The 23552-nt window shown below is 46.2% G+C and overlaps 1 protein-coding gene across 1 annotated transcript in view; it reads left to right on the forward strand.

Annotated features, from left to right (window-relative positions):
- BCO1 (beta-carotene oxygenase 1) overlaps positions 1 to 23552 on the forward strand; it is a gene marked incomplete at its 5' end in the record, with an annotated part of 49851 nt that overhangs the window by 5111 nt on the left and 21188 nt on the right. Inside the window, 6 exons of the mRNA XM_081031066.1 lie at positions 3517 to 3646; positions 5158 to 5305; positions 6948 to 7095; positions 10892 to 11115; positions 13698 to 13955; positions 21270 to 21375. Coding sequence (XP_080887192.1) covers positions 3517 to 3646; positions 5158 to 5305; positions 6948 to 7095; positions 10892 to 11115; positions 13698 to 13955; positions 21270 to 21375 — 1014 coding nt within the window. The remainder of the gene's footprint in view (positions 1 to 3516; positions 3647 to 5157; positions 5306 to 6947; positions 7096 to 10891; positions 11116 to 13697; positions 13956 to 21269; positions 21376 to 23552) is intronic.

Here is a 23552-nt window from a genome sequence, read left to right on the forward strand (position 1 = left end):
CACACACACACACACACACTCACACACACCCCAACTACCTGAGAAATGGCAGGTTGCATAAGTGACTCCTCACAGCTTCCCCAGCAGTGGCTCTGGCATGCTTCCATAGAGACCTCCAGAGAAAAGTGAGCCAACAAGGGACGACAAGGCTGTCTTGCAGAAACATGGCCAACATCCACCGAAATCCTCAAATTGGATAAATACGCAAATGACCAATGTTATCCCACGTTGTTTATACATTCTAAAAGGTTCTAATAGGTTTTCAGACTAAAAATGTATTGTCAAAGTTAAGTAGCTATTTTGTATTCTTTTATGAGATGGTCAGATAGGTGTGACCACATGAGGAGACACAGAAAGGCTCAGGAAAACAATGGTTATTATACTATAGGTCCTAGGGACTGGCCAGCACTAGGCCACGTGGGAAAACACCAGGGTGGTCAGAAGGCAGAAGATGGGGAGCAGGGGAAGCATGTAGGTCACGGCCTTTATTGGGGTTTCAAGGGAACAGCACGACAGGCCTGGGTAAACAATTTAGCATTGGCTTGTGTGAGCAATTTCCGTGAGCTTTGAGCTGTGGTGTGGTCTCTAGTTGCTGGCACCTAGGCCTGGGATAGTTAAAGCAGAGGAATATTGCCTCCTAGGGTGAATGGACCAGGTCTGGCTCTGGATTGGTTAGTTTGCATATGAAAGACATGCTGAGCTCTTTGCTTCTAAGAATTGGCTAGCCCAGGGAGGGACATAATACAGTAGCATGAAAGACTCAGTTTTATTCATAATCTGGAACTGGCTGGAAAGCGTAGAGGGTACACCCAATTACTCACCCTTTCTCTTCCTGCTCTTGAACCTGGGCATGCCTTACTCTGCTCTGCAATGATCAGTTTGACCTCCTCCAGCATAAGCTGGGGGGCCCAGAGTGCGGGTTCCCTGTTCAAATTGTTGTATCTTCATCACCTAGCATGGGGCCTGGCCCAGAGGGGGCACTTTAAAACTTTATGGAGCTGAAATGAAGCTAATGAGGTAAAGATTGTTTTGGTAGAAGGACACAATACCTTCCCAACCCATCTCTTCAATACTCACTGCAGGAAATGTTTGCTGGCCGCTGGCCCAGGTGCTTCGCGCCCATCCACACTTCAGCCCTCACTATAGCTCCTGAGGTAGGTACCATTGTTGCTATCTCCATTTTACAGATAAGCGTTTAAGACCCAGAGAGGCCAAGGAACTTTCCCAAATGCACACAAATAAGAGGCGTTGGTGGTCAGATATAAGCCCAATGTTCTCTAAATCTAGAGTACTAAGTCCTGACCTTTATGCAAGTGTGTCCCCATTCTCCCATCCTGCCAGCTACCATGTCTCCCCATCTCTCCAGCCCAATCCTCTCAAGGCTGCCAAATTGCCAGTGTTGGTGTGGCACAGCTTGGCCATGTCTCTTCTCTCCTCTAGAACTCTCAATGGCTCCCCATTGTCTAACAGCAGAAATATAAACTAAAAATGTTAAGTACTTCTATCATGATTCAAGAGGGTTCTTGGATTTGCAGAGAATACAAAGTCAATATTTCTCAAAAGATGATTTGTGGACCTTCTGCATTGGAATCCCCTGGGATGCTCATTAAAGCTGCAAATCCTGACACACACACACAAACATAGATATTCCTAGCCCCCATCCCTCAGGGCTTGAGTGAATCAGAATCCTGAAGATTAGGGACAGAGCATCTTATGTTTCCAACACATTTCCCAGATGCCCCTGAGCACACTGCCGTTTGAAAAAAAGCCAGCCTGGCTGCCCAGTCCCACCCAAGACCAAGCCCCTCAGGGTGCTGTGAGGTGGGACTCAGGCTTCTGTAATTTTTAAAAAACACCAGGTGATTCTAGAGTACAGCCAGCATGGAGAACCTAGATTACTGCCAAACCAATAAGACTTTGAAACAAGAAGGCAAATAAAAATGGCTTGTGGCCTTCAGTAGAGGCCAGAGAAGTTAATGATTTAAAAAGCTAACAAAGGTTTGAATAAAAGAGGCAGAGTGGGGTAGGGGAAACCAAGTGAAGGGTATCAGGACTGCTCTTTTCTGTAAGTCTAAAATGATTTCAAAGTAAAACGTTTGTATAAAGCAGGCATAGAGATGTGTGAATCCAGGTCTCCCTCAGCCATACACGATAATTTTCTAATAAAAGGCAAGGTTATTGTCCCAGGAGGATTTGAATATGTGAATTCCAAGAGCCAAAGTCACCAAGATTTACAGACAAAGGAGCTCTTGAGAATTTAGCCTTTCCGAAGCTGACTTTTTCAATTGTTATAGTTCTAAAGTAGCCTTTTGGAAAGGCTGCTTTAAAAAATATGTGTATATATACTTATACATATATATGTACATACATATATACACGTGTGTGTGTGTGTGTGTGTGTGTGTGTGTGTGTGTTTCCCCCTCTGCATAAATCAGACCCAGTTCTAGAAGATTCCAAGCAGGAGTCTGTTTACTTGTATCCCTTTAGAAGGAATGTGGCTAATTGGACTATCCCATGAGCAGGGTGGTAGGGACTGTGTGGTGGCTCCTTCTTTAATCTCAGCCTCAAAGCTGAGTGTCAGCCTTGAGCCATTCCAGAGACACATTTTCCTGTGATCTCTGAGTGCTCCGTGCTCTGTGGTTGGTTGTTTATAGGAAATGAGTACCTAGCCTGTCAACAACCAGCCTGAGCTGGGTATTTACATTTCAAGTGAACAGAATTCGGCATTTCAAGTAAAGTGCCATAGGGCCCAAAGCACTTTAGCCAGTTCCTATGGAGGGTGCCCCTCAGAGAGAATGACCAGAAAAGGACAGGCCAGCTCAAGGGGAGACCAAGGTGGCCCTAAAGCAGGTTCTGTGTAGTATGGGGCTGGAGACCAGTGTGTGTGGCCTCCCAACCCCCAGGTGAGTCTTCCTGCCCCCAGGATTTTGTTGGACAATCTAGAATTTCAGAGCCATCACTTATCAATGTGTGACAATGGCTCAAAGTCCTTATAGCATCCCATCTCATTTAAAACTGCTAACACTAGTTGGGGAGAACTGTGTGATCCCCACCTTCCAGTTGAGGAAACTGAGATTCAATGAGATGAAGAGGCACTTGAGGTCACAGGACTTAGATTGGGACTAACCCAGAGCCAAAGCCCTGCCCACTCTACCCACTGCATCTCAATAGCATATGTAGTGTTTATTGAGCACCTACTATGTGCTAAGTGCTTTACAGGCCTTAAATGTCACGGCAACTCTGTAAGAAAGGTATCATGACCTCCACATTACAGCGGAGGGGACTGGGGCTGCCTCTGACACATGTCAAGTGCGTGACTAGTAGACACTGGAGTAAGGATTCATCTCCGTGTGGAGACTTGAATTTCCTCAGGGATAGAACTCTCGCCTGTCCTGCTCACCACTGTATCCACACTTTATATCATCTTCCTCCAGTAAAACCCCTGGAATGGCTGAAATTGACATTAAAGCCCCATAAAGGTGTCGGCCTAGAATGATTCTGCTGCTTCTCTTTCAGGTGAAGTCCATTACAGGAGCAGATACCTGAGAAGTGACACCTACAACGCCAATGTCAAGGCAAACAGGATTGTGGTGTCGGAGTTTGGAACAATGGCCTATCCAGACCCCTCCAAAAACATATTTTCCAGGTAACTGTCCATTTTGAATCTAGTCATGCTTTTCTATCAAAACAAGCAGCGTTTGCTCCTCTGACAATTGCCTTTCGCGTGGATGAAAACTTCACGTGATTGGCCTTTGCCCATATATATATGCTGTGCGATTCCTGGTCACTGATGGCAAGAGAGGCAGAGAGCATCTGAGACTGATCATTAGGGGTTCTCCACGTGGCTGGTGGGACAGCAGTTTGGAAATACCTATCGAAATTACAAATGCACATTCTCTTCAGTCTAGAGATTGTGTCTGAAATGACAGATGTACAAGATTATTAATCGCTGCATTATTTGTTATATTGAGGAATGGAAAATATCAAATGTTCATCAACAGACGAGTGGTTAAATATATAACAGTATAGCTACACAAGAAAATGCCAGGCGGAAGTAAAAAGAAAAGAGAATGCTTTCTATGGACTGAATGGAAATATTTCCAAGATATATTAAGTGTAGGGGAAAAGGAAGTTATATAAAGGTATATGAAGCTATATTTTGTGTAAAAAGGCAGAAGGAAATCTAGATTTATTTTTGCTTGTACGTGCATAAAAAAACTCCGGAAGGATCCATAAGGGAGTGGGAAACTGACAAATGGGGAAAACGGATAGGGGAAGAGTTTTAGTTGTATACATTTTAAATCACTTGGGTTATGATGCAGATGAATATATGACATATTCAGCAATTAAATTGTTGGCCATGGAATCAGGCCTGCTGTCAGTCTCCTTCTTGATGCTCTTAAGATATGGAAGAGTTATGAAATACGTTACAGCTAGACTGGCCTGGAGGTAGAAGATTGCTTCTGCTTTTCCAGAACTGCACTGAACTTACATTTGCAGATGGGGTAGAGTCAGTGAGGAAAATTGGAAGGGGAGAAAATGAATTTAAAACCACAACTCCCTGGGACATCCTTGCTGTTCCATTGTTTGCCAATAGGGGGAGCACTAACCAATACACTGATACAGGATTTTTCTTCCTGCTTTGAGCTTGCCTTCTGATCAAGTTAGTTATGAGTTCTTCACTCAAAATTAGTCGGCTTTCCGATTTTTTAAAAAAAACACAACTCATTTGAGGTAACCAGTGTGGACTCACACTCCTGCCAAAAGCAGGGATTAGCTGTTTTGTTAGTCTTTGGGAGCCGTTATGGGTACACAGATGATTTCTGTAGAGCTTCTTAAAATACTTCAGAATAACCCAGCAGCTCTTTCTGGCTCTGGTATGGGATACCTTTGGATTTCTGAGGGCTGCGGAGGGCTCAGTTGGTGGCCATGTTGTCCCAGCCGACTGACTCCTTAGATGATTCAACACGGTGGTGTCTTTGGGCAGCTTGTTATCAGAGTCCTCAAGATTCTTTAAGCAACCCACTGGGACCAAGTTCTTTTCCTTCCTTAGTTGAAGTAGAGCATTTAAAGTAGGAAAACGAAAAACACCTCAAGCAGAAGCTTCCAGCTTGGTGGACACAGCCCCTGACCCCGCTGATTTGCTTTGCTCTCTAGAGCCTTCTCCTACCTGGCCCACATTATTCCTGATTTCACAGACAACTGCCTGATTAACATCATGAGGTGTGGAGAAGAATTCTATGCCACCACAGAGACCAATTACATCCGAAAAATCAACCCACAGACCCTGGAAACTCTGGAAAAGGTATCAGTGAATCTACAACCAACATCAATTCCTGACTCAAGACAGGGACCCTCTGGGTGAGGCCACGTGGTCTGCAGGAACTCATGGGTGGAGCCCCCTCCTCTAATGCCGCTGGCTCTTAGGTTTCCTCAGCACAGCACTTATGCTAGATTCTGAGCTCCCTTAGGGCTGGGACTGTATCTTTCCATCTTTCCATCTGTATTCATTCCTGAGGCTATTGTAACAAGTACTACAAACAAGGTGGGTTAAAATAACAGAAATTTATTCTCCCAGTTCTGGGGCCTGGAAGTCTGACATCAGTGTATCAGCAGTGCCAGGCTCCGTCGGAAGGCTCTACGGGAGGATCCTTCCTTGCCTCATCCAGCTTCTGGTGGTTGCCAGCAATTCTTGGTGTTCTTTGGCTGATAGATGGATGTATCACTCCAATCTCTTCTAAGGATATAAACCATTGGATTAAGGCCCTCCCTTATCCAGCATGACCTCATTTTAAGTTGATTACATCTACAAAGACCCTCTTTCCAAATACACGTACCAGGAGTTAGGACTTCAACGTATTTTTTTGGAAGATACAGTTAAACCCATAGCAGAGTTCATAGTCCTTGGCACTGAATGGGAGCTCAGTGGGAGTCTGAATGAATGAATGAATGAATGAATGAATGAATGAATGAATGGGTGTGCTGAAACACCCAGGACTCCCAGTAGCCCTACCTTGTATTGATCTGAAGAGGGAGGCATTAGGCAAAGACCAAGGGTACAAAAATAAATGCCTAAGCAGATACCTTCCTGGGCAGAACGAAGTCTACATTTTTTTGGAAAATCAATAGGCCCACTTTAAATTTTCTCCGGCTGGCTGTTCAAAGCCTCAATGTCTTCGTAATAAATTTTAACAATCTGTTAAAAGGAGTGCTTTTCTTAGCTGTGAAGTTATGTCCAGCTCCTTTTAAGCTAGATGGCACTAGTACGTTCCACAGAGCTGCAGAGAGGAAATACTAGGAGAGAAGGGAGAATTGCCTGACTTTTGGCTGGAGGTTGTGCTATTCTGGGGGATGAATGGGGGACAGCTGGTTCACTGGCCACCTCATTATTTTACAGTTGTGGCCTGTTCAGAGTGGGGTCATTACTGAGCTTGCTAGTTGAATTTTGCTTTGACCAAATGTTTTTGTAACCTCTCTGTTCCCAGAATAGTCCTATGAGAGAGGCCTGGAGATTTCTGACTCTGTGGAATGCAGAAGGGGAGGAATTAAATGACTTAGGCGAATGACACAGAGCAACGACCAAGATTAGCACTAAAGGCTGCCTCTCTGCCTCAGAGGTCATTGATCGGAGCTCTTTGTCTCCAACTGACAACCCCCTGACCCCACCTGGCAGGGCCAAGCAGCAGGATCCGGAAAAACTGCCACAGGAAACACACAAACTCATCAACCCCCCTGCAACTGATTTGGGGTAGGAGGCTCCCCCACCACCCATGGGGTTATATCAGGTTGCAAGAGTAAACATCCTCTTTAAAGGTGAAGTCTGCCTTATTTTCAGATCAGGAGATGTGCAAAAATAACCATCATCTTTCTTAGCCTAGAACAGTCAGCTTTTTACAGGACTTTATCCTCTCCCCTTTGTAAAACTAGGTGCCTGTCATGTTTTGCAGGTTGATTATCGTAAATATGTGACTGTAAATTTGGCAACGGCTCATCCTCATTACGATGCAGCTGGAAATGTCTTCAACATAGGCACAGCCATTGCGGACAAGGGAAAGACCAGATACGTGTTTTTTAAGATCCCGGCTGCAGTCCCAGGTGGGTAACTCTGGGAGCACAGTGAAGCCAGGGGTGGCTCCTTCTGAAGAGTGCCGACTTCTGTTAATGACACTAGACTCCATCTGACACTTTCCTTCCTAGATGATTCAGATGACATGAACTCACTTTTCTTCTTTAGGAAGAAAAGAGATGTTGCTGCGCTTCCTTTTGGAAGAAGTGAATCCCTTTACTATTTTAAACTCCTTTGCTTTAGGTTCCAGTTCATTAATTCATTAATTTCTCCATCATTCATGTATCATCCGTCATCTACTCGTCCATCCATCCTCTTATCCATCCATCCATTCATCATTCACCCATCTACCCTCCCTCCCTCCCATCTCTCTCCCTCCCTCCCTTCCTTCTTTTACAGTCATTTTTTCAGCCTTCTGACAAACCTTTGTATGTCAGGGCTGTGCCACCCACTTTCATTCCAGCCCCCGATGCCAGGTTCCCAGGTTTGTTCAGGGTGCTCAGCCCTGCTGGGATCTACTCCAGATCCCCGCCCTGTTCTCCGGGCTTTCTGGACCTTCTCCACTTTGTGTCGGGATCCTGGAGGGAAGCCCAGGCCAGTTGTGATTGCATGTTCCTGAGGGGGAGGAAGGCGGGGCCCCTGGTCCCTATTTCTCCAGGACCCTCCTGGGAACCACACCAACAAGACCAGGCCTGCGATGGTGGCTGGAGACAGGGCAGAACTACGAGGGTGCTTGGCCTGACCTGGTTTAGGAAAACTGGTTTCTGTCTGTGACCCCTGTTGCTGCTCCTCCTCCCTATAGTCCTGTAGAACTTCCTGAGCAAATTACCAGGCTCTGGGGTCAGAAGGTAAAATGAGTCTTCTTGTTAAATTGAACTCCTATTAATTAAGTCAATAAAGGTTGATATAGGGTCTAGCTTGGAACCCTAGAATATCAGACCTGGGGATGATCTAGGCATTTGAGTTTGCCACCTCATATTACAGAGGAGGACTCTGAAGCCCACAGGATCAGGTGGTTTGCCTATGGTCACACAGTCTGCCGGAGCCACCAACATTGTGCAACATCTTGCTTCATGCTGGTGGCTTCCCTGGGATCACATCCATCTCCTGTCTGCCAGGCCAGGGTGCTTTACATTTCAGTGTGCTTTGCACTCCGTTTGTTTTGTGAAGAAAAAGACTAGCCCACAACCCACAGCCTCCCTCCCACCAGCCAGCTGTTCACAGTATGCACAGGTGGCCACAAGGAAGGTAGGGACGCTTGCAGGTAACTCATTAGAAACCAGCCCCAGGCCTGGGTGGGGAGGCCTTTTGGCCAGTGGGTGACTCATCCTTGCAGAAGAATAAGAAAACCAAAAGTGTACTGAGCACCTTCAGTGTATGGGCCCTGGGTGAGGTACTTAGATTACTCCATTATTTCATTCTGTTCTCTGCCTTCAAGCTGAGCATCATGGCCCGTAACACATAACAGAGGAAGCCGCCAGGCTAAGGGTCTATGTCTTCTTGGCTTAACCCTGTGACTTTGGCCCTAATTTTAGACCATTCCACTAAGCCTCAGTTTCCCATCTGTGAAATGGGAATCATATAGCCTACCTCGATGGTCACAATATATGTAAAAGCCCCTCATCATGATAGGTACTTAGTCTCATTCCCACGTATTTCAGACAGGCAATGCCAAGAGCAATTCATGGAAACCCTGTGAAATACATGTCTAATTTAGAAAAACTCCAGTTTTTCCTTTTGCTTCTCTCCTGCATGTCTGCTGTTCTTTCACACTACTACCACACTCACAATGCTTCTGACACTAGATGTGTGTGTATGTGTGTGTGTGTGTGGGGAGGGCGTTTCCCTACACCAAGCAATTCTCTGTGATACCTGCTGGTGTCCTATAACTGAACTCATTTCTAAGGCTATCTACTTAATAGCGTCAGACCCCTCAGGTTAAGGGCTCAGTCCCACAAGACTGCTCCCATCCCACGTAAGATGCCAATTACAGGTAGTTTACCTACAGTTTACCTACAACTTCTGTTCGACTAGGCTACAAATTGAGAGTTCCCACAATCCCCTCCTCAGGTTTGATTAATTTGCTAGAGTGGCTCACAGAACTCAGGGAAACACATTTACTAGTTTATTGAAGGATATCACAAAGGCTACAGATGAACAGCCAGATGAAGAGATACCTAGGTTGAGGTCTGGGAGGATCCTGAAAACAGGAACTCTGTCCCGTGGAGTTGGGGTACATCACCCTCCTGGTTTGTATGTGTTCATGTACCTGCAAGCTCTCCGAACCCCATACTGTTGGGCTTTTGTGGAGGCCCTCTCACCTAGGCATGATTGATTATTAACTCCATTTCTAGCCCTTCTCCCCTCTTTGGAGGATAGGGGCTGGGCTGAAAATGCCAAGCGTCTAATCACAGCTTGGTCTTTCTGCTGACGAGCCCCCACCCAGAGTCTCCTCATTAGAACAGAAGATACTTCTAGTGCTCTTATCACTTCCAAATTTACAAGGATTTTAGGAGCCCTGTGTCGGGGATAGGGTCAAAGACCAGGATTAGAACAAGAGATGCTTCTAGTGCTCTTATCATTTAGCAAAGAAATTACAAGGGTTTTAGGATCTCTGTGTCCGGAGCTGTGGGCAGAGGCCAATATACCGTGTTTCCCTGAAAATAAGACCTCACCGGAAAATAAGCCCTAGCATGATTTTTCAGGATGACATCTCCTGAACATAAGCCCTAATGCGTCTTTTGGAGCAAAAATTAACATAAGACCCAGTCTTATTTTAGGGGAAACACGGTATTAACATATTTTTCCTATTAACACGTAACATCAAGTGATGGTTTTCTGGGGCTGGCCTGGTGGCTTGGGTGGTTGGAACGCCGTGCTCCTAACGCCGAGGTTGCTGGTTCGATTCCCACATGGGCCAGTCTAAGAGTGTGAACAATGGCTCTTCCTGGAGCTGGGCTGCCATGAACAGCCGGAGGTCTGCTTGAGCTGCCACGGGCCAGCGTGAGCGGCCAGTGAGAGCTGCCGTGAGCTGCCATGAGTGGTGGACTGACGACCGGCGACCAAACTGCCTCAGCTGGGGGGAATGCAAGGCTCCTAATACCTGCATGGGCCAGGGAGCTGTGTCCTACACAACTAGGCTGAGAAACAACAGCTTGAACCAGAGTGGCAGGGAGGTGGAAGAAGGGGAAAAAAAAATGATGGTCCTCAGCAAAGTGTCAAAGCGTAAGCCTGGGCCCCAGCATACTGAATGACACTCATGTTTTGTCGTGATCCCCAGATAACCTGCATGCACGTTCAAGTTTGAGAAGCACTGCTCCAGAGCAGGGGTTGACAAACACTTTCTGTAAAGGGTCCAAGAGTAAATATTAATATTTGAGGCTTTGCAGGTTCGCAGCCTCTGTCGCAACTACTCAACAATGCTGGTGTAGCTTGAACGCAGAAGCAGCCATGGCCCCTGCGTAAAGGACGGAGTGTGGCTGTGTTCCAAATAAACCTTGATACAAAAGCAGGTGGAGGCTGGATTAGCCCCCGGCTTGTGGTTGCAGACCCACATTTCTGAGGCCTGCTTTGTGGCTTGGTGTGTTCAGATTGTAGAACCAGATCTCCCAAGGGAAGGAGGGGTGGGCCTGAGCAGGAAGGACTCTGAGGCTCTGCCCCTGTGTCAGCCAGGCAGCAACCCCTTCATCTGGTTTACTTGTCGGCCGATATTCAAAGGTTCTTCTTAGTGACCAGGTCAGTTTGAGAGGCTCAGCTGCAGGTGGTGGTGGCGTGGTCTGCGGCAGCCAGGCCCTGCACTGTGCCTGAGGCTTGCTTTTTTTCTAGAGGGCGGGATGAAGACGAAGAGTCCCTTGGAGCACGTGGAGGTGCTCTGCTCCATTGCCTCCCGCTCCCTCTTCTCCCCGAGCTATTACCACAGCTTCGGCATCACCGAGAACTACATCGTTTTCCTGGAGCAGCCTTTCAAGATGGATATTCTCAAAATGGCGACTGCGTACATCCGGGGAGTGAGCTGGGGTTCCTGCCTGACTTTCCACAAGGAGGACATGGTAAGGAGGCCTGGCTGGGACCTCCAGTCCTCGGACAGCCAGAAGCACAGACAGAGGTCAGCATGGAGGAGGTTTCCTAGGGAGGGGAAAGTGAGCTACCATGGAGTCTCCCCAGAGGCATCAGCAACCTTCCAGAGAGTTCTGAAGCTGGGATGGTCCTTCAGAGTGGTCCCGAGTTAGGGCAAAGGGGCCAGGCCTTTACACTCCACATCAGTAAGTCTGTAGAGAAGATGATCCCCGAAGGGGGTGTGACCTTGGACAAAGTGGCTTCATCAGCCACGGCAGTCCCCACTCATCCAGCAGCAAAGGGGCTGCTCCTCAGTCCTAACCAATATCTGGGCTCCTGCAGCCTCCACCATCCACTGACAAGGCCCTTTCAGCAGCCCTGCAGCCCTGGGAAATGTCAGGGAAGGGATGCCATCGATTATTCCGATATCATAATGACAGAGTGTTCCACCAGACAGTATGAGAGAAACGTTGTCATCAATGTAGGTACACCTGGGTGCTCAGAGAGTGTGTGTGTCCGTCCCTAGGTATACAGGATGGCTATATGTATATGTATTTACATGGGTACATGTATGTATATGTGTGTATGAATATACATATGCATGTGTATGTGTACATATGCATATTTATTTGCTGTTGTTGTGAAAAATATAAAGTAATTCTGTGTTTTCTATTGAAATACTACAGAACTGTAGAAAGCAACATATCAAGTCCCCATCGCTTCTCCTACCCTCCCCCATCCACTCCCTCCTTCAGAGGAGCCACTACTAGCCATTTGACATCCTTCTATTCCTCTTTTGATGCACCGTGGACATCTTTATGTACATAGACAAATATGTGTCCCTTTGGTGGCTGGCCACCTCTTTAAGGCCTGCCTTCTCTTATCAGAGAGGAAAGTGAGGTGTTTGAGGGAACAAAGGAATGAGGTGAGGTCCCGCCTCTGCTCAGACCTTTCAGTTATTTCCCATCTTCCTTGGAATAAGATCCCAAGGCCTCACTCATCGGCCTGTAAATCCCCACGTGCCCTCATCTCAACCACTGGCTCCTGCTCACTCCATCTCCTCCTGTATCACCTGTGTCTTAAACCAGCCAAACATGTTCCTGCTCAGGTCCTTTGCATTTTCCATTCCCTGGAATGTTCTTCTCCAGATGGCTTCCTCCTTCAGTTAATCTAGGTCTCAGCTAAGGTCTCCTGATCCTGAGACCTTCAGACCTTGCCGCAGGCTTCCTCCATCCCCTGCCTTGCTTCATTTTTCTCAGTAGCGCTCATCATCCTTGACATATTATTTGATCCTGGACTGTTGGCTTCACCCCCATTGGGATATAAACTCCAGGAAAGCCGGGGCTTGGTTTTATTTGTCTCTCCAGTTCCTAAAAAAGTGACGTGTCGCAGGCCCTCTACAAACATCTGTGGAGTGAATAAGTGAGCCAAGTTGGGTTTGCTCTGCAGCCAGTTCCTCAAACGTGCCGAGGAGTATCCCACTGGCAGGAGCTACAGGGCCTCTGGGCCTCCCACCTGAGGCCCCTGGGGAGTCCCTGGCCCTGGAGAGTTCCACAGTGAGGAAACAGCCCGTGATGGCAGGCAGAGAGCCCTGGAAGGGCTTTGGAATGTGTTGCAAGAACTTTCTGAAAGTCCCTGTGGCTGAGCCAGGGATTGAGATCCTGGGGAAGAAAAGGCTTAATATAATCACCCCTGTACTCATCTCCCCAAACCCACTCCCACCACCACGCTCTCAAAGCCTTTCTCCTCTGCAACTGCTTAGCATTCAAAGCTTGATTCTGGGAGAGGAAGAAGCAAACAAGAGGGAAGAGATGGTGAAAGAACAGCCTGGAGTGGTCCCTCCCTCCCTCCCTTTCAGAAGGAGGGCGGTTGGGCCAGAGCTGCCAAAAGATAGAAACATCACCCTCCCCTCTTGGATTAGGCAACTGGAGCTGCAGATATGGCTAATTACCACCCAGGGTGATACCACCTTGTGACACCCAGAATGTGTGTGGAGGCCTAATGAGCTGTTACCCACGTGGGCTCTTAACTAGAACCAGGTCACTCAGCCCTCCAGGGCAGGGGTGTTGCTGTGACAACCGCATCCTGGTAGCTAGCTCTGCAGTGGAGGTTGGAGAGGGGACTCAGAAGGGTAGGTGTGGGCTTAGAGTTAGGGGCTCTGGCTGTGGATGGAGCTCAGAGAGGCCTGGAGGTATGGCACTGGTCAGTTCTCCCTAACTTGGCCGTTTCCAGGGATCTGGCATGTTGCCGCCCATCTGGAATCACAGTCAAGTGAAGGAGGGTAAACAGTGCACCTCTGGGGTCTCCATCAGACACTGTCTTCCTGGTGATACAGAGGCCCTGGGCCCAAACTTCCTTTCTCTCCACTGTAAGTAGATGACCAAAGGTGCACCCACGGACAGCCCCCACTTACTCAGTGCTTCTGCATGGCTGGCACACAGAGGGTCAGAGGGGGAAGGGACACTCCAGGGTCATGAGCTAGTACATGTCAGGGCTGGGTCTTGTCCCATTCCCAATGCCACAGCGCTGGGCCAGCAGAGGGAGAGCTGACCGCTGAGTGCCCCTCTTCTTTCAGACTTACATTCACATCGTCGACCAAAGGACCGGGAAGCCCTTGCCCACCAAGTTTTACACGGACCCTATGGTGGTCTTTCATCATGTCAACGCCTACGAAGAGGATGGCTGCCTCCTGTTTGACGTTATCGCCTACAAGGATAGCAGCCTCTACCAGAATTTCAACTTGGCCAACCTGAACCAAGATTTTGAAGAGAACTGTAAGGTTACCTCCATTCCCACTCTCAAGAGGTTCGCCGTGCCCCTCTGCATGGACAAGGTAACGGCTTGAAGACAAGCCCGTTTTATTTGTAGGGAGATAGGAGCCCCGCTAGGAAGTTGCTGTGGCTCTGATTTGATTGATATTGAAGTCCAAAATGAGCTGTTCTTAAAGAAAATGTTTTAATTATTTTTCCCCAAAGTAATAGATGCTCATAGTAGAAACTTTAGAAAATACAGATTACGTAAAAAGGAAAAAAAATTCCCATAAACCCACTGTGGATATATTTGTATTGCCATCTAAGTCTCTCTCTCTCCATTAATAGATAGATAGATAGATAGATAGATAGATAGATAGATAGATAGATAGATGATAGATAGATAGATAGACAGACAGACATATACATGTTAATATATATATGCACATATAATTGATATATGCATACAGTATATGTATGTAATATGCATATATAATAAATATGATATATATCTCAATAAAGCAGTTAAAATTATATACATATATATTTTTTAATTTCAGAAAAGGGAATCATAATATACATAATTTTTAACTGCTTTATTGAGATGTAATTCACATACCATACAATTCACCCATTTTCATTCAGAGTGTACATAGTTCAATGGCTTTTAGTATATTCACAGAGTTGTGCAACCATCATCACAATCAATTTTAAAACATTTTCATTACTCCAAAAAGAAATCCCATACCCCCTTAACCATCAACCCACTCCCCCACCCCCAGGTCCCTCCACCCCCCAGTCCTTGGCAACCACTACTCTATTTTCTGTCTCTGAGGATTGGCCTTTTCCGAACATTTTATATAAATGGATCATATAATAATATGAGGTAATATAATTATGCCTGGCCTCTTTCACTCAGCATCAGGTTTTCAAGGTTCAAATGTGTTGTAGCATGAATTGGTACTTCACTCCTTTTCATGGCTGAATGTGTACATACTCTTTTGTGTACTGCTGTTTTCACCGATTTGTATGTCTAAACATCTTTCCAGGACATTAAATGTTCTTCAACAACGTCATTTTGATATTTTCCTGGCAGCCCATGGCAGGAATTCAGCACCATTTGCTTACCCAGTGCCCTGCTGTTGAATAATCCTGTTTTTGCATTAAAAATGACCACTAGGTCAGACGTTATCCTCAATTAGGATGATACTGCCAAGGTTCTGGGCTTGGTTTTGGAGGCTGCAGAGACTTCTGGCTCCAGAACTCAGTGACTTCATGACTTAATTAATTTAAATGAAACCAAATTCAGTTCAACTCAATTTTGATGGCCCATATTTACTAAAAGCACTCTATGTGCCAGGGACTTTGCTAAGCATTTTATTTTCCTTACCTCACTTAATGAGCCAAACAACCTATGGGAGGTCCCTCATATTAGCCTCACTTCACAGATGACGAAACTGAGGCTCAGAGATGTTAAAGAATGCGCCCAAGGTCACACAGCCCAGAATGGCAGAGCTGGGATTAGCAGCTACACCAGCCTGTCTCTAAACCCTCCTAGTAGCTCGTAAGGAGGATAACTCTACTCTTCTCCCCAGTCGGCCTAATTTCTGGAAAGAACCCCAGATTGGTCACACTGTGACCCTTCTTGGGGCTCTGCAGTCCTGGGGAATAGAGGGCACTCCCACCCTCACTGCTGGGCTCCTCAGTGCCGGGGTTCAGACATCTCCCAACCAGTGAGTGGGGCCTGCATTTAAACACCAGGTTTGTTTGTTGTTCCTGTCTCTCCAGCATGTCCCCATCCAAAGTCATCTGTGTATCTGTTATGATTTTTACTGTATTTCCTATCACTTCTATTTAATATTTAAAAGTCACGTTTTTGCTTAAATCAACTCGCTCTTGAAAGGAAGCATATCACTACCCAATGGAAAGCCAGCCTTGCTTACTGCAAATAGAAGGCACACGTGGGCATAAAATTAAAAAAAAAAAAAAAAAAAAAAGGGAAATAAAGCAGAGATCTTAAGGTCTAGCCAGATACTGTTGCTTGCCAAGACTTAATCTCTTTGTTAATAAGAAAGTTCTAAAAGTATTAGCTATGAAAGACATGGTGGCACCTAGCTGAGCCTGTCTGCTCAACCCAGTGAGAAAGATTGGAAGAGAAAAAGGAATGAACTTTTCTCTGCAGGTGATTCAGGGCTATTGAATGAATGGCCATGTCCCACACAAGCATCACGTGAGCCAAGGGGTGCAGCCCTTCCTCTGGGCAGTGCCTCAGCACAGGGCCTTGGACTGGATCTCCTGGTTCAGGGAAGCAGTAGGTGGTCACAGAGCACACAGGTGGCAAATTCCAAGGCCTGGCCCCCACCTCATGCCAACCTCAGCCAGGGGATGACACACAGAGAGGAAACACTCCCTGCCACTGCCCACACACCACAGGATTTTATAACCTTTTATCATGCTCAAAAATGATTTACTTCCTTGGAACCAGGCTAAGAAGTTTAGCATGTATGTTTTAAAAAGGCACCTTGTGAACCATCTGCTGCTTTGAAAGTAACACAGAAGAGTGAGCCCTAGGAAGGGTAGCTCCGGCCACACGTTTTAATTGCTACTTATTGTTCCTTCAAAATGTTTTCTTGCTTCACTTTCAAGTCGCCCCACTTGCATATTGAAATCACAAATTCAAGCAGGCAGACACAGCCTATATGACCAGATCCGGCAGCTCTAGTTTCTTCCTATCCAAAGGCTTATTAGGGAAGAATTATAGGAGATGCCACCCTTTCTCAAATGACCTTCAGTCTGGGCCCTCTGCCCGCAGCCCTGTTCTCTTCCCACCAGATCTCCACTCTAATACTGGTTGCAGGTCGGACTCACCTGGGGGCTCTGAGACCACGTCTGCTACTGCTGGGCCTCAGCCTGGACCAGTGAAGGCAGAACCTCAGGGTGGGGCGCAGGCATGGGCATAGTCTCAGAGCCCCCAGCAGATTCTAATTCGCAGCCAGGGAGCAGATTCCTGCTCATCCTCAGGTCTCAGGGTCATTACTCCCCTCAGATGAAGTTGTACACTCTAATGGCACTTGCAGCTTTTTGCCCAATGTTTATTTCAAGTATAAGGAACTTGTTCAGACACCTCTTCCTGTTGAAGCTCTAAGATAAACTGTCTTATCAGCAATTTATCCCCTGCCCCCATTACTGTGTCTGGTATTTAGAGGGTTCTCATTAAGTTCTTCAATATTTTAAATGAATGAAAATGAGCAGCAAGGTCTCCATAAGAGCCCAAGGTCTTCCTTTAGCATTGGAACGTTTCCCAGGTAGAAAGTACTTTCCATGTAGAATGGGCCATAACGAAGTATATTCAAAAGTCTGGGACATCCTTGCTGCCCTAGATTCTCTTGCATTCTGGCCAGTTGGGGTCAAAGGAAGGAGGGGCCTCTTGGCACCCTCAGCCTGTTTATGTAGGATGGCGCGGGGGTTGTCTGCGGCAGGGCTGGGCCGGGAGGGTGTGGGCGTGTACAGGCAGTCCCTGCAGGGCCCTGCCCTTGTCCTGCAGGTGGCTTCATAAGCTCTGGCTTCCCTCTTGACAGTCATCCACACATAAGGGGCCATCGTGGACAGGCGGTTGGGGGAGGATAGGCATCTTGGACCTGCAAGGGGTGGCTTCAACTCCAGGCTCAGTGAATTTGGTGTTTGTCTTGTCTCCAAATACAAAAATGACCCCGTAATATAAGAGTAGCCGCCATGAGAGCTCATTCTGTGCCAGGTCCTGTGTTAGATGCCTTTTCTGCTCTCGGACCCTGGCAACAGGGGCCCCTACTCTGGCCTTGGCACTTTGGGGGCCCTGATCTAGCCTTTCTCCAGCAGTGTCCCTTCTCCACAAGGTGGAGTTCACAGGGCCATGGGCTTGTGCGCACCCAGGGGGTACCCCCCCCCCCCGCCGCAACCATGAACCAGCTACCTGGGACCCCTGACTTCTGCCCACGTAGCCCCAAGCCTGCTTGTACCACCTGCCCCTGTCCTCCTCAGGGCCCAAGAGATGGCCACGGCTTGGTTGTGCTGGTTTGGGTAGCCGTACGGTAGGCAGGAAAGGGGAAGGGACAAGCAGCCCAGGCCCAGAGGCTGGAGCTCGTTTTGCCCCCCATTCCAGCTCTGAATGCAAAAGGGTCCTAGAATTCTAAACTCACACGTGTCCTCTTCCAGACTAGCACTGTACAATAGACCCAGCTGCAATGATGGAACATTCTCTATCTGTCCACCCAATTCAGTAGCCAACAGACACAAATGCTATTGAAATGTGACTAGTGTGGCTGAGGAACTTAATTCTGTGTTTTCCCGAAAATAAGACCTCGCTGGACCATCAGCTCTAATGAGTCTTTTGGAGCAAAAATTAATATAAGACGCGGTCTTATTTTACTATAATATAAGACAGGGTATAATGTAATATAATATAATATAATATAATATAATATAATATAATATACCGGGTCATATGAATTTTTGCTCCAAAAGAAGCATTAGAGCTGATGGTCCGGCTAGATCTTATTTTCAGGGAAACACGGTTTTAAATTTTATTTTTAATTTATAATTAAATTTAAATAACTGCACATGGCTGGTGGTTGCCATACTGGCCAACATCATGCCATCACATTATAAAGGTCTGTGTGTCAAGGTAGGAGGAGAGAACGGAATTTTACTTAACACTTTGATACATTTAGCCCTACGGTTGGTGGGTCTCCACTCTTATCCGGGGTCCTGCACATTTTAGGGACAGTTAAATGCTTTGCATCCTTCTCACCTAGTCCATGCGACAGTCCTGAGTGATGTATTATCCCCATGACTACAGATGAGAGAGAAAGTCACTTGTTCAGTTTTGCAGAATTATCAGTGGGATTTGAATGCATGTCTGCCTGGCTCCCAGTTACTAACTACCGTGGGTCTGGCCCTGGACCAGGTATATAACCACTATTTAATGTAATCCTAACTATAATCCTCAAACGCGGGTTGAAGGAACCTCACTAATACCACCCCTAACACCCCCCCCTCCATTTTACAAATAATGCACTGGGCTCAGAGAGGCTGAGCAAGTTCACACAGAAAGCTGGAGAGTCAGATTTCACACCCAGGGCTGCTAACTACAAAAACAGTGTTCAGGGGGTGACTGAGATGACTTCTCGGGGGAGTTCCCTTGAGTTTAGGGCCTTCAGAGCAAGCCTGCAGGATGTTGTTGAATCCTGGCTGGAAAGCAGTTTCTTCCCAAAGCCGACCGAGCGTGTTGGCCACTGAAAGCAGCCGAGTCATGTTCATTACTGCTGTGTGTGGAAAAATTCAGTTTACCCCTCAACCAGTCCGACCAGTTTCAGGCTGGAGGTATAAGACGTCTCTGCAGATAGACTCCCTAAGAATCAAGCCCGGGACATGCACAAGACGCCTGTTGCTGTCATGTGACCAGGAAGGCACCAGGAGGGGCCTCCCACCAATTCATGGTGCTGTGCGTGTGGAAGCAGAGCTTCTGCTCATAAGACACTGCAGGCACTGGGTGACTTTTTCATGCACCTCTTATTTAATTCTTACAAACACCCTGCAAAGCACATGTTTTGTCCCTTGACAGTTAAAGGAAAAGCTTGCTGAGTCATGCCTCCACTCATTTATTCGCCGATTACTTCCTGGGAGCTATGTGCCATGCACTAAACAAAATCTCATCCCTGGCTCCATAGGGAAAGACAAGCATAAAAGAAGGAAGCAGCTCCATAAAGGAGATTATTACAGCTTGGGACAAATGTCTTAGAGACGCTGCAGACTGTGTTCTTAGGGAAGGGGATGTTTGAGATGAGATCTGCAGGATGGGAGTGGGCCAGCCTCAGGGCCTTTGCACCTGCTTTGTCCTCTGCCTGCAGTGCTCTTGCTTCTGAGCAGAAGAATCGCCATTGAGGGTCTGGGCCCAGTCTCTGCTTTTCTTTGTGTGACCTTGGACAAGCCACTTCTCTACTTTGGGTCTCAATGTCCTCTTCTATAAATTAAGGGATTGAACTAAACAAATCTCGAAGGGCCCCTGTAGTTCAACAGCTAAGATGCAGTTAATTTTCTTCCCTTTCCAGCAAAGAGCAGCTATCGTTAAAATTGTGTGTGTGTGTGTTTAATTATTAAAGCCCATTTTGGAAAATTTGGAAAGTAGAGAAGTTTAAATGAGAAGTCAGCCATAACAGTAATTCTCCCCTGTAAACTCTGTGAAGGCAGGGACTTGTGGTCTTGTCTCATTCTCCTCCAGTGCCTAACTTCAACACACCCCTAGTGGTAGTAGTTCTAGTACTAGTAGTAGTAGTAAATACAACAATGATATCATCAACAACAGTTAACATTTTTCTAGCACTTCCTGCTAACCAGGCCCTCTTGTAAATCATTTGAGCGGATTATTTTATTGAATCTGTATAATACTTTGAATTTATATAATGCATATACTATTTATATGATGCATGTACTATTTATATGGTGCGTGTACTATACCTCATTATACAGATGAAGACACTGAACTTCAGAGATGCTAAGTAACTTGTTCAAGGTCTTGTAGCTAGTATGTGGGGAAACAGGGATTAGTAGATGCTCAATAAATATTGACTCAATTGTGTTAAATCCGTCTCCTGGGTTCCAATGATGACGGTAAGGTACTGAACAGAGCAAAGTCTGATTGTAACTTGAGACCAAGGAATGTCCTTGATAGATATTTTTCTCCCAAGTAATTTTTATTGCATGTTTTTTTTCTCTTTTCAACAGTCATATAATATATTTTTATAGGATAAAACACTGAAGATACAGATAAGCATAGGAGAAGCAATTAAAGTCCCCGTATATGCCACTGATACTTATATTGTATCTTAATATCTGGTATATTTCTCCCAGACTCTTTTCAATGTAGTTTTCTTTTTTTGTAACCTGGTTAAGCTCAGACTGCATATACAATTTATTCTACTGCTTTTTTCACTCAGTATTCTATCACGAGCATTTCCCATGTTATTATGAACTCTTTACAAATATCCTTTTAATGACTGATGCAGCCTTTTACAGATGAATCATCCGGTATTTAAAAAGTGAGAACTTAGGAGTACATTAATTTCACCTGTGAGGGATGAGGTGGCCCAAAGTAGGAATAAAGAGCCATGATTCGAGGGGCCCCCGTCCTACCACCTACCCGTTATGCAGTCTTGGGGGCATCACTTCAAGTCACCAATCCTCATGTTTAACTGAGAATACCAATAGTTTAATAGCTGCTTCCTGTGATTAGTGTGAGGCCAGAGATAGATGACGTACACGAAAGTGTTTTTGTGTGTGTTTTTTTTTAAATGTACACAGTAAAACAAATGTTTGCTTTGGATAACAAGATTTCATCTTTTTTGGGAAACTGGTTCTTTCAGAATGCAGAAGTGGGCTCCAATTTAATCAAACTGGCATCTACAACAGCAAGAGCCCTAAAGGAAAAGGATGACCAAGTCTACTGCCAGCCAGAGTTGCTTTATGAAGGTAAAATGCATCCTCTCTCCTTGGGTTTAGGGAAGGGCAACATTTCATGAAGACCCCCCAGGCCTCTTCATGTAATACCTCCTTCTGAGGCAAAGGAGCTACACATGGGTGAGGGACAAAGAGGCAGGCTCTTGGGACGCCCCAGTGAAAAAAGCATTTGGGGACAGTTGTCTTTCCTAGGTCTTCAAACAACCCCCAGGAAGCCATGAGGGTGGTCGTTGGGTCCAATGACTTTCACGGCTGTCCTCTACAAATGCTGTGACGTACTGAACACGGACGTACGTTCAGATTTCTATCTCTACCCATTCACAGCACCCTGCAGAATAGGTGCTCACAGCTCCATTTCACAGAGGGAAAACCGGGCCTCAGAAAAGTTGGGCTGCACACACAATGTAAACCCTCAAATAGAAGTCACAGCCACTGGAGCAGGGCTTCTTAACCTGGCACTGCAGATACCTAGGGCTAGTCATTCTTTGTGGTGGGGCCGTCCTGGGCATCGTATAAAAGGATGTTGAGCGGCATCCCTGGCCTCGACCTACCAGATGCCAGTCGTACCCCAACCCTGAATTGGAACAACCAAAATGCATGTCCAGACATTGCCGTGGTGGGCACCATTGCCCTGATCGAGAACTACTACCCTAGATTTCTATAGAATATAATTGTATATTAGGTAGAATATAATATAGAATATAATAAGCCTTATATAGAATATAATAAAAGTATATATTCTTATTACGTAGAATATAATAAGGCTTATTATATAGAATATAATAAGCCTGTGGGGCGGGGACCGTGTTTCTGTGCTCAGTGTTATCACCAGCATGTGACAAAAGTCTGGCTTAGCTGGGTCTGAACTTAACACCTAAGTGCGGAATGAACAGGCTTTCCCAGGACACTCCGAGTGTGGCAGGGCGTGGCTCTAACCTAAGAGCCTTGCTCCCCACATCGGCTGCCCCATGCCAGGTTCAGGCATCCAGAAGTGTGCAGCCCTGGGGACTCACCTAGGATGACCTCAGGTTTGCCCACTAAGAACCATTTCTGTAAACAGCGTCCCATGTAACCAGTTCTGTGTGGCACCCCAGCCTCTTGGAGTCAGTGAAAATACAGATATTGTTCCCAATTCTTAAGGCATCAACTGGAATTGAATTCTTAAGGCATCAAATGTAATTTCCTCTCACTTACCACATCGTGTGGCAGATGAAGGCTTAAAATATTATAGTCTTTTTGCTTCTGAGAAGAGAACTCCTGTTTATTGTAGCAATCTTGGGCAATACTGAAAAGCATGACAATAGACAAATCCCTCATAATCCCTCCACTCTTGACAACCCTTGGAAATATCCATCCAATCTTTTCTATTGTGTATGGATTGCTTGGCACACGAGTATGCCAGGCCCTCTTCTAGGGGCTGCTGAGACATCTTCTCCTTTCATCCTGACAGTGTCATCCTGTTATTCACATTAGATGAGTTCACACATAAGGGGCTTAGCTTAGGGCCTGGCCTTTAGTGAGAGTCCAGCAAAAGCTGGCTGTTATTAGAACTGTAACCAGCAGGTGCTGGCATGTATTATTCTTGTTTTAGAACTGAGGACAGCAACGCTGAGAATAGTTCTCTAACTTGGCCAAGTTAGGCAGCAAAGCCAGGATCTGCACCCAGGTTTCTCTGACTCGAAACCCTTAACCTCTGCATTTATACTTTTTACCAAACGTGTACCATACCATCTAGAATGTTCTGAAATGGCTTTTTCCACTTCATGAATGTAGCCTGAGAATTTTTCCACATCCTGAAGATTCTTCAAGAATGTGGCTTTAATACCCTTGCATAATTCGCTGGGATGAATCACACTCTCCTTAACCAAGTGCCTATGGTTGGCCATTTACAGGTGGGGGACGGGTGGGGTCCCAGACCATGTTTGAGGGGCCTAGGAGCATCACGGAATGTCTCAGGTTTCCTTTGGGGCCAACTGTGGGCGTCTGTTTCTGATTTAAATGTGTGGGTGATCCCTCCTCATGTTCATCTTGACCTGTCTCTTGGAAGTGTCACGATACTCACCTGTGAGATTAGACATCTTCCCCTCTCAGTAATCCATCCCTTCACTCCTTATGGAGCCTGATTACCATTTATGGCTTGGGTCCTTCTCAGGAGGCCTTCATGATGGGTCCATCCCTGCGTCTTTTCT

This window comes from Rhinolophus hipposideros (assembly GCF_964194185.1).
Source record: "Rhinolophus hipposideros genome assembly, chromosome: 21".
NCBI lineage: Eukaryota > Metazoa > Chordata > Mammalia > Chiroptera > Rhinolophidae > Rhinolophus > Rhinolophus hipposideros.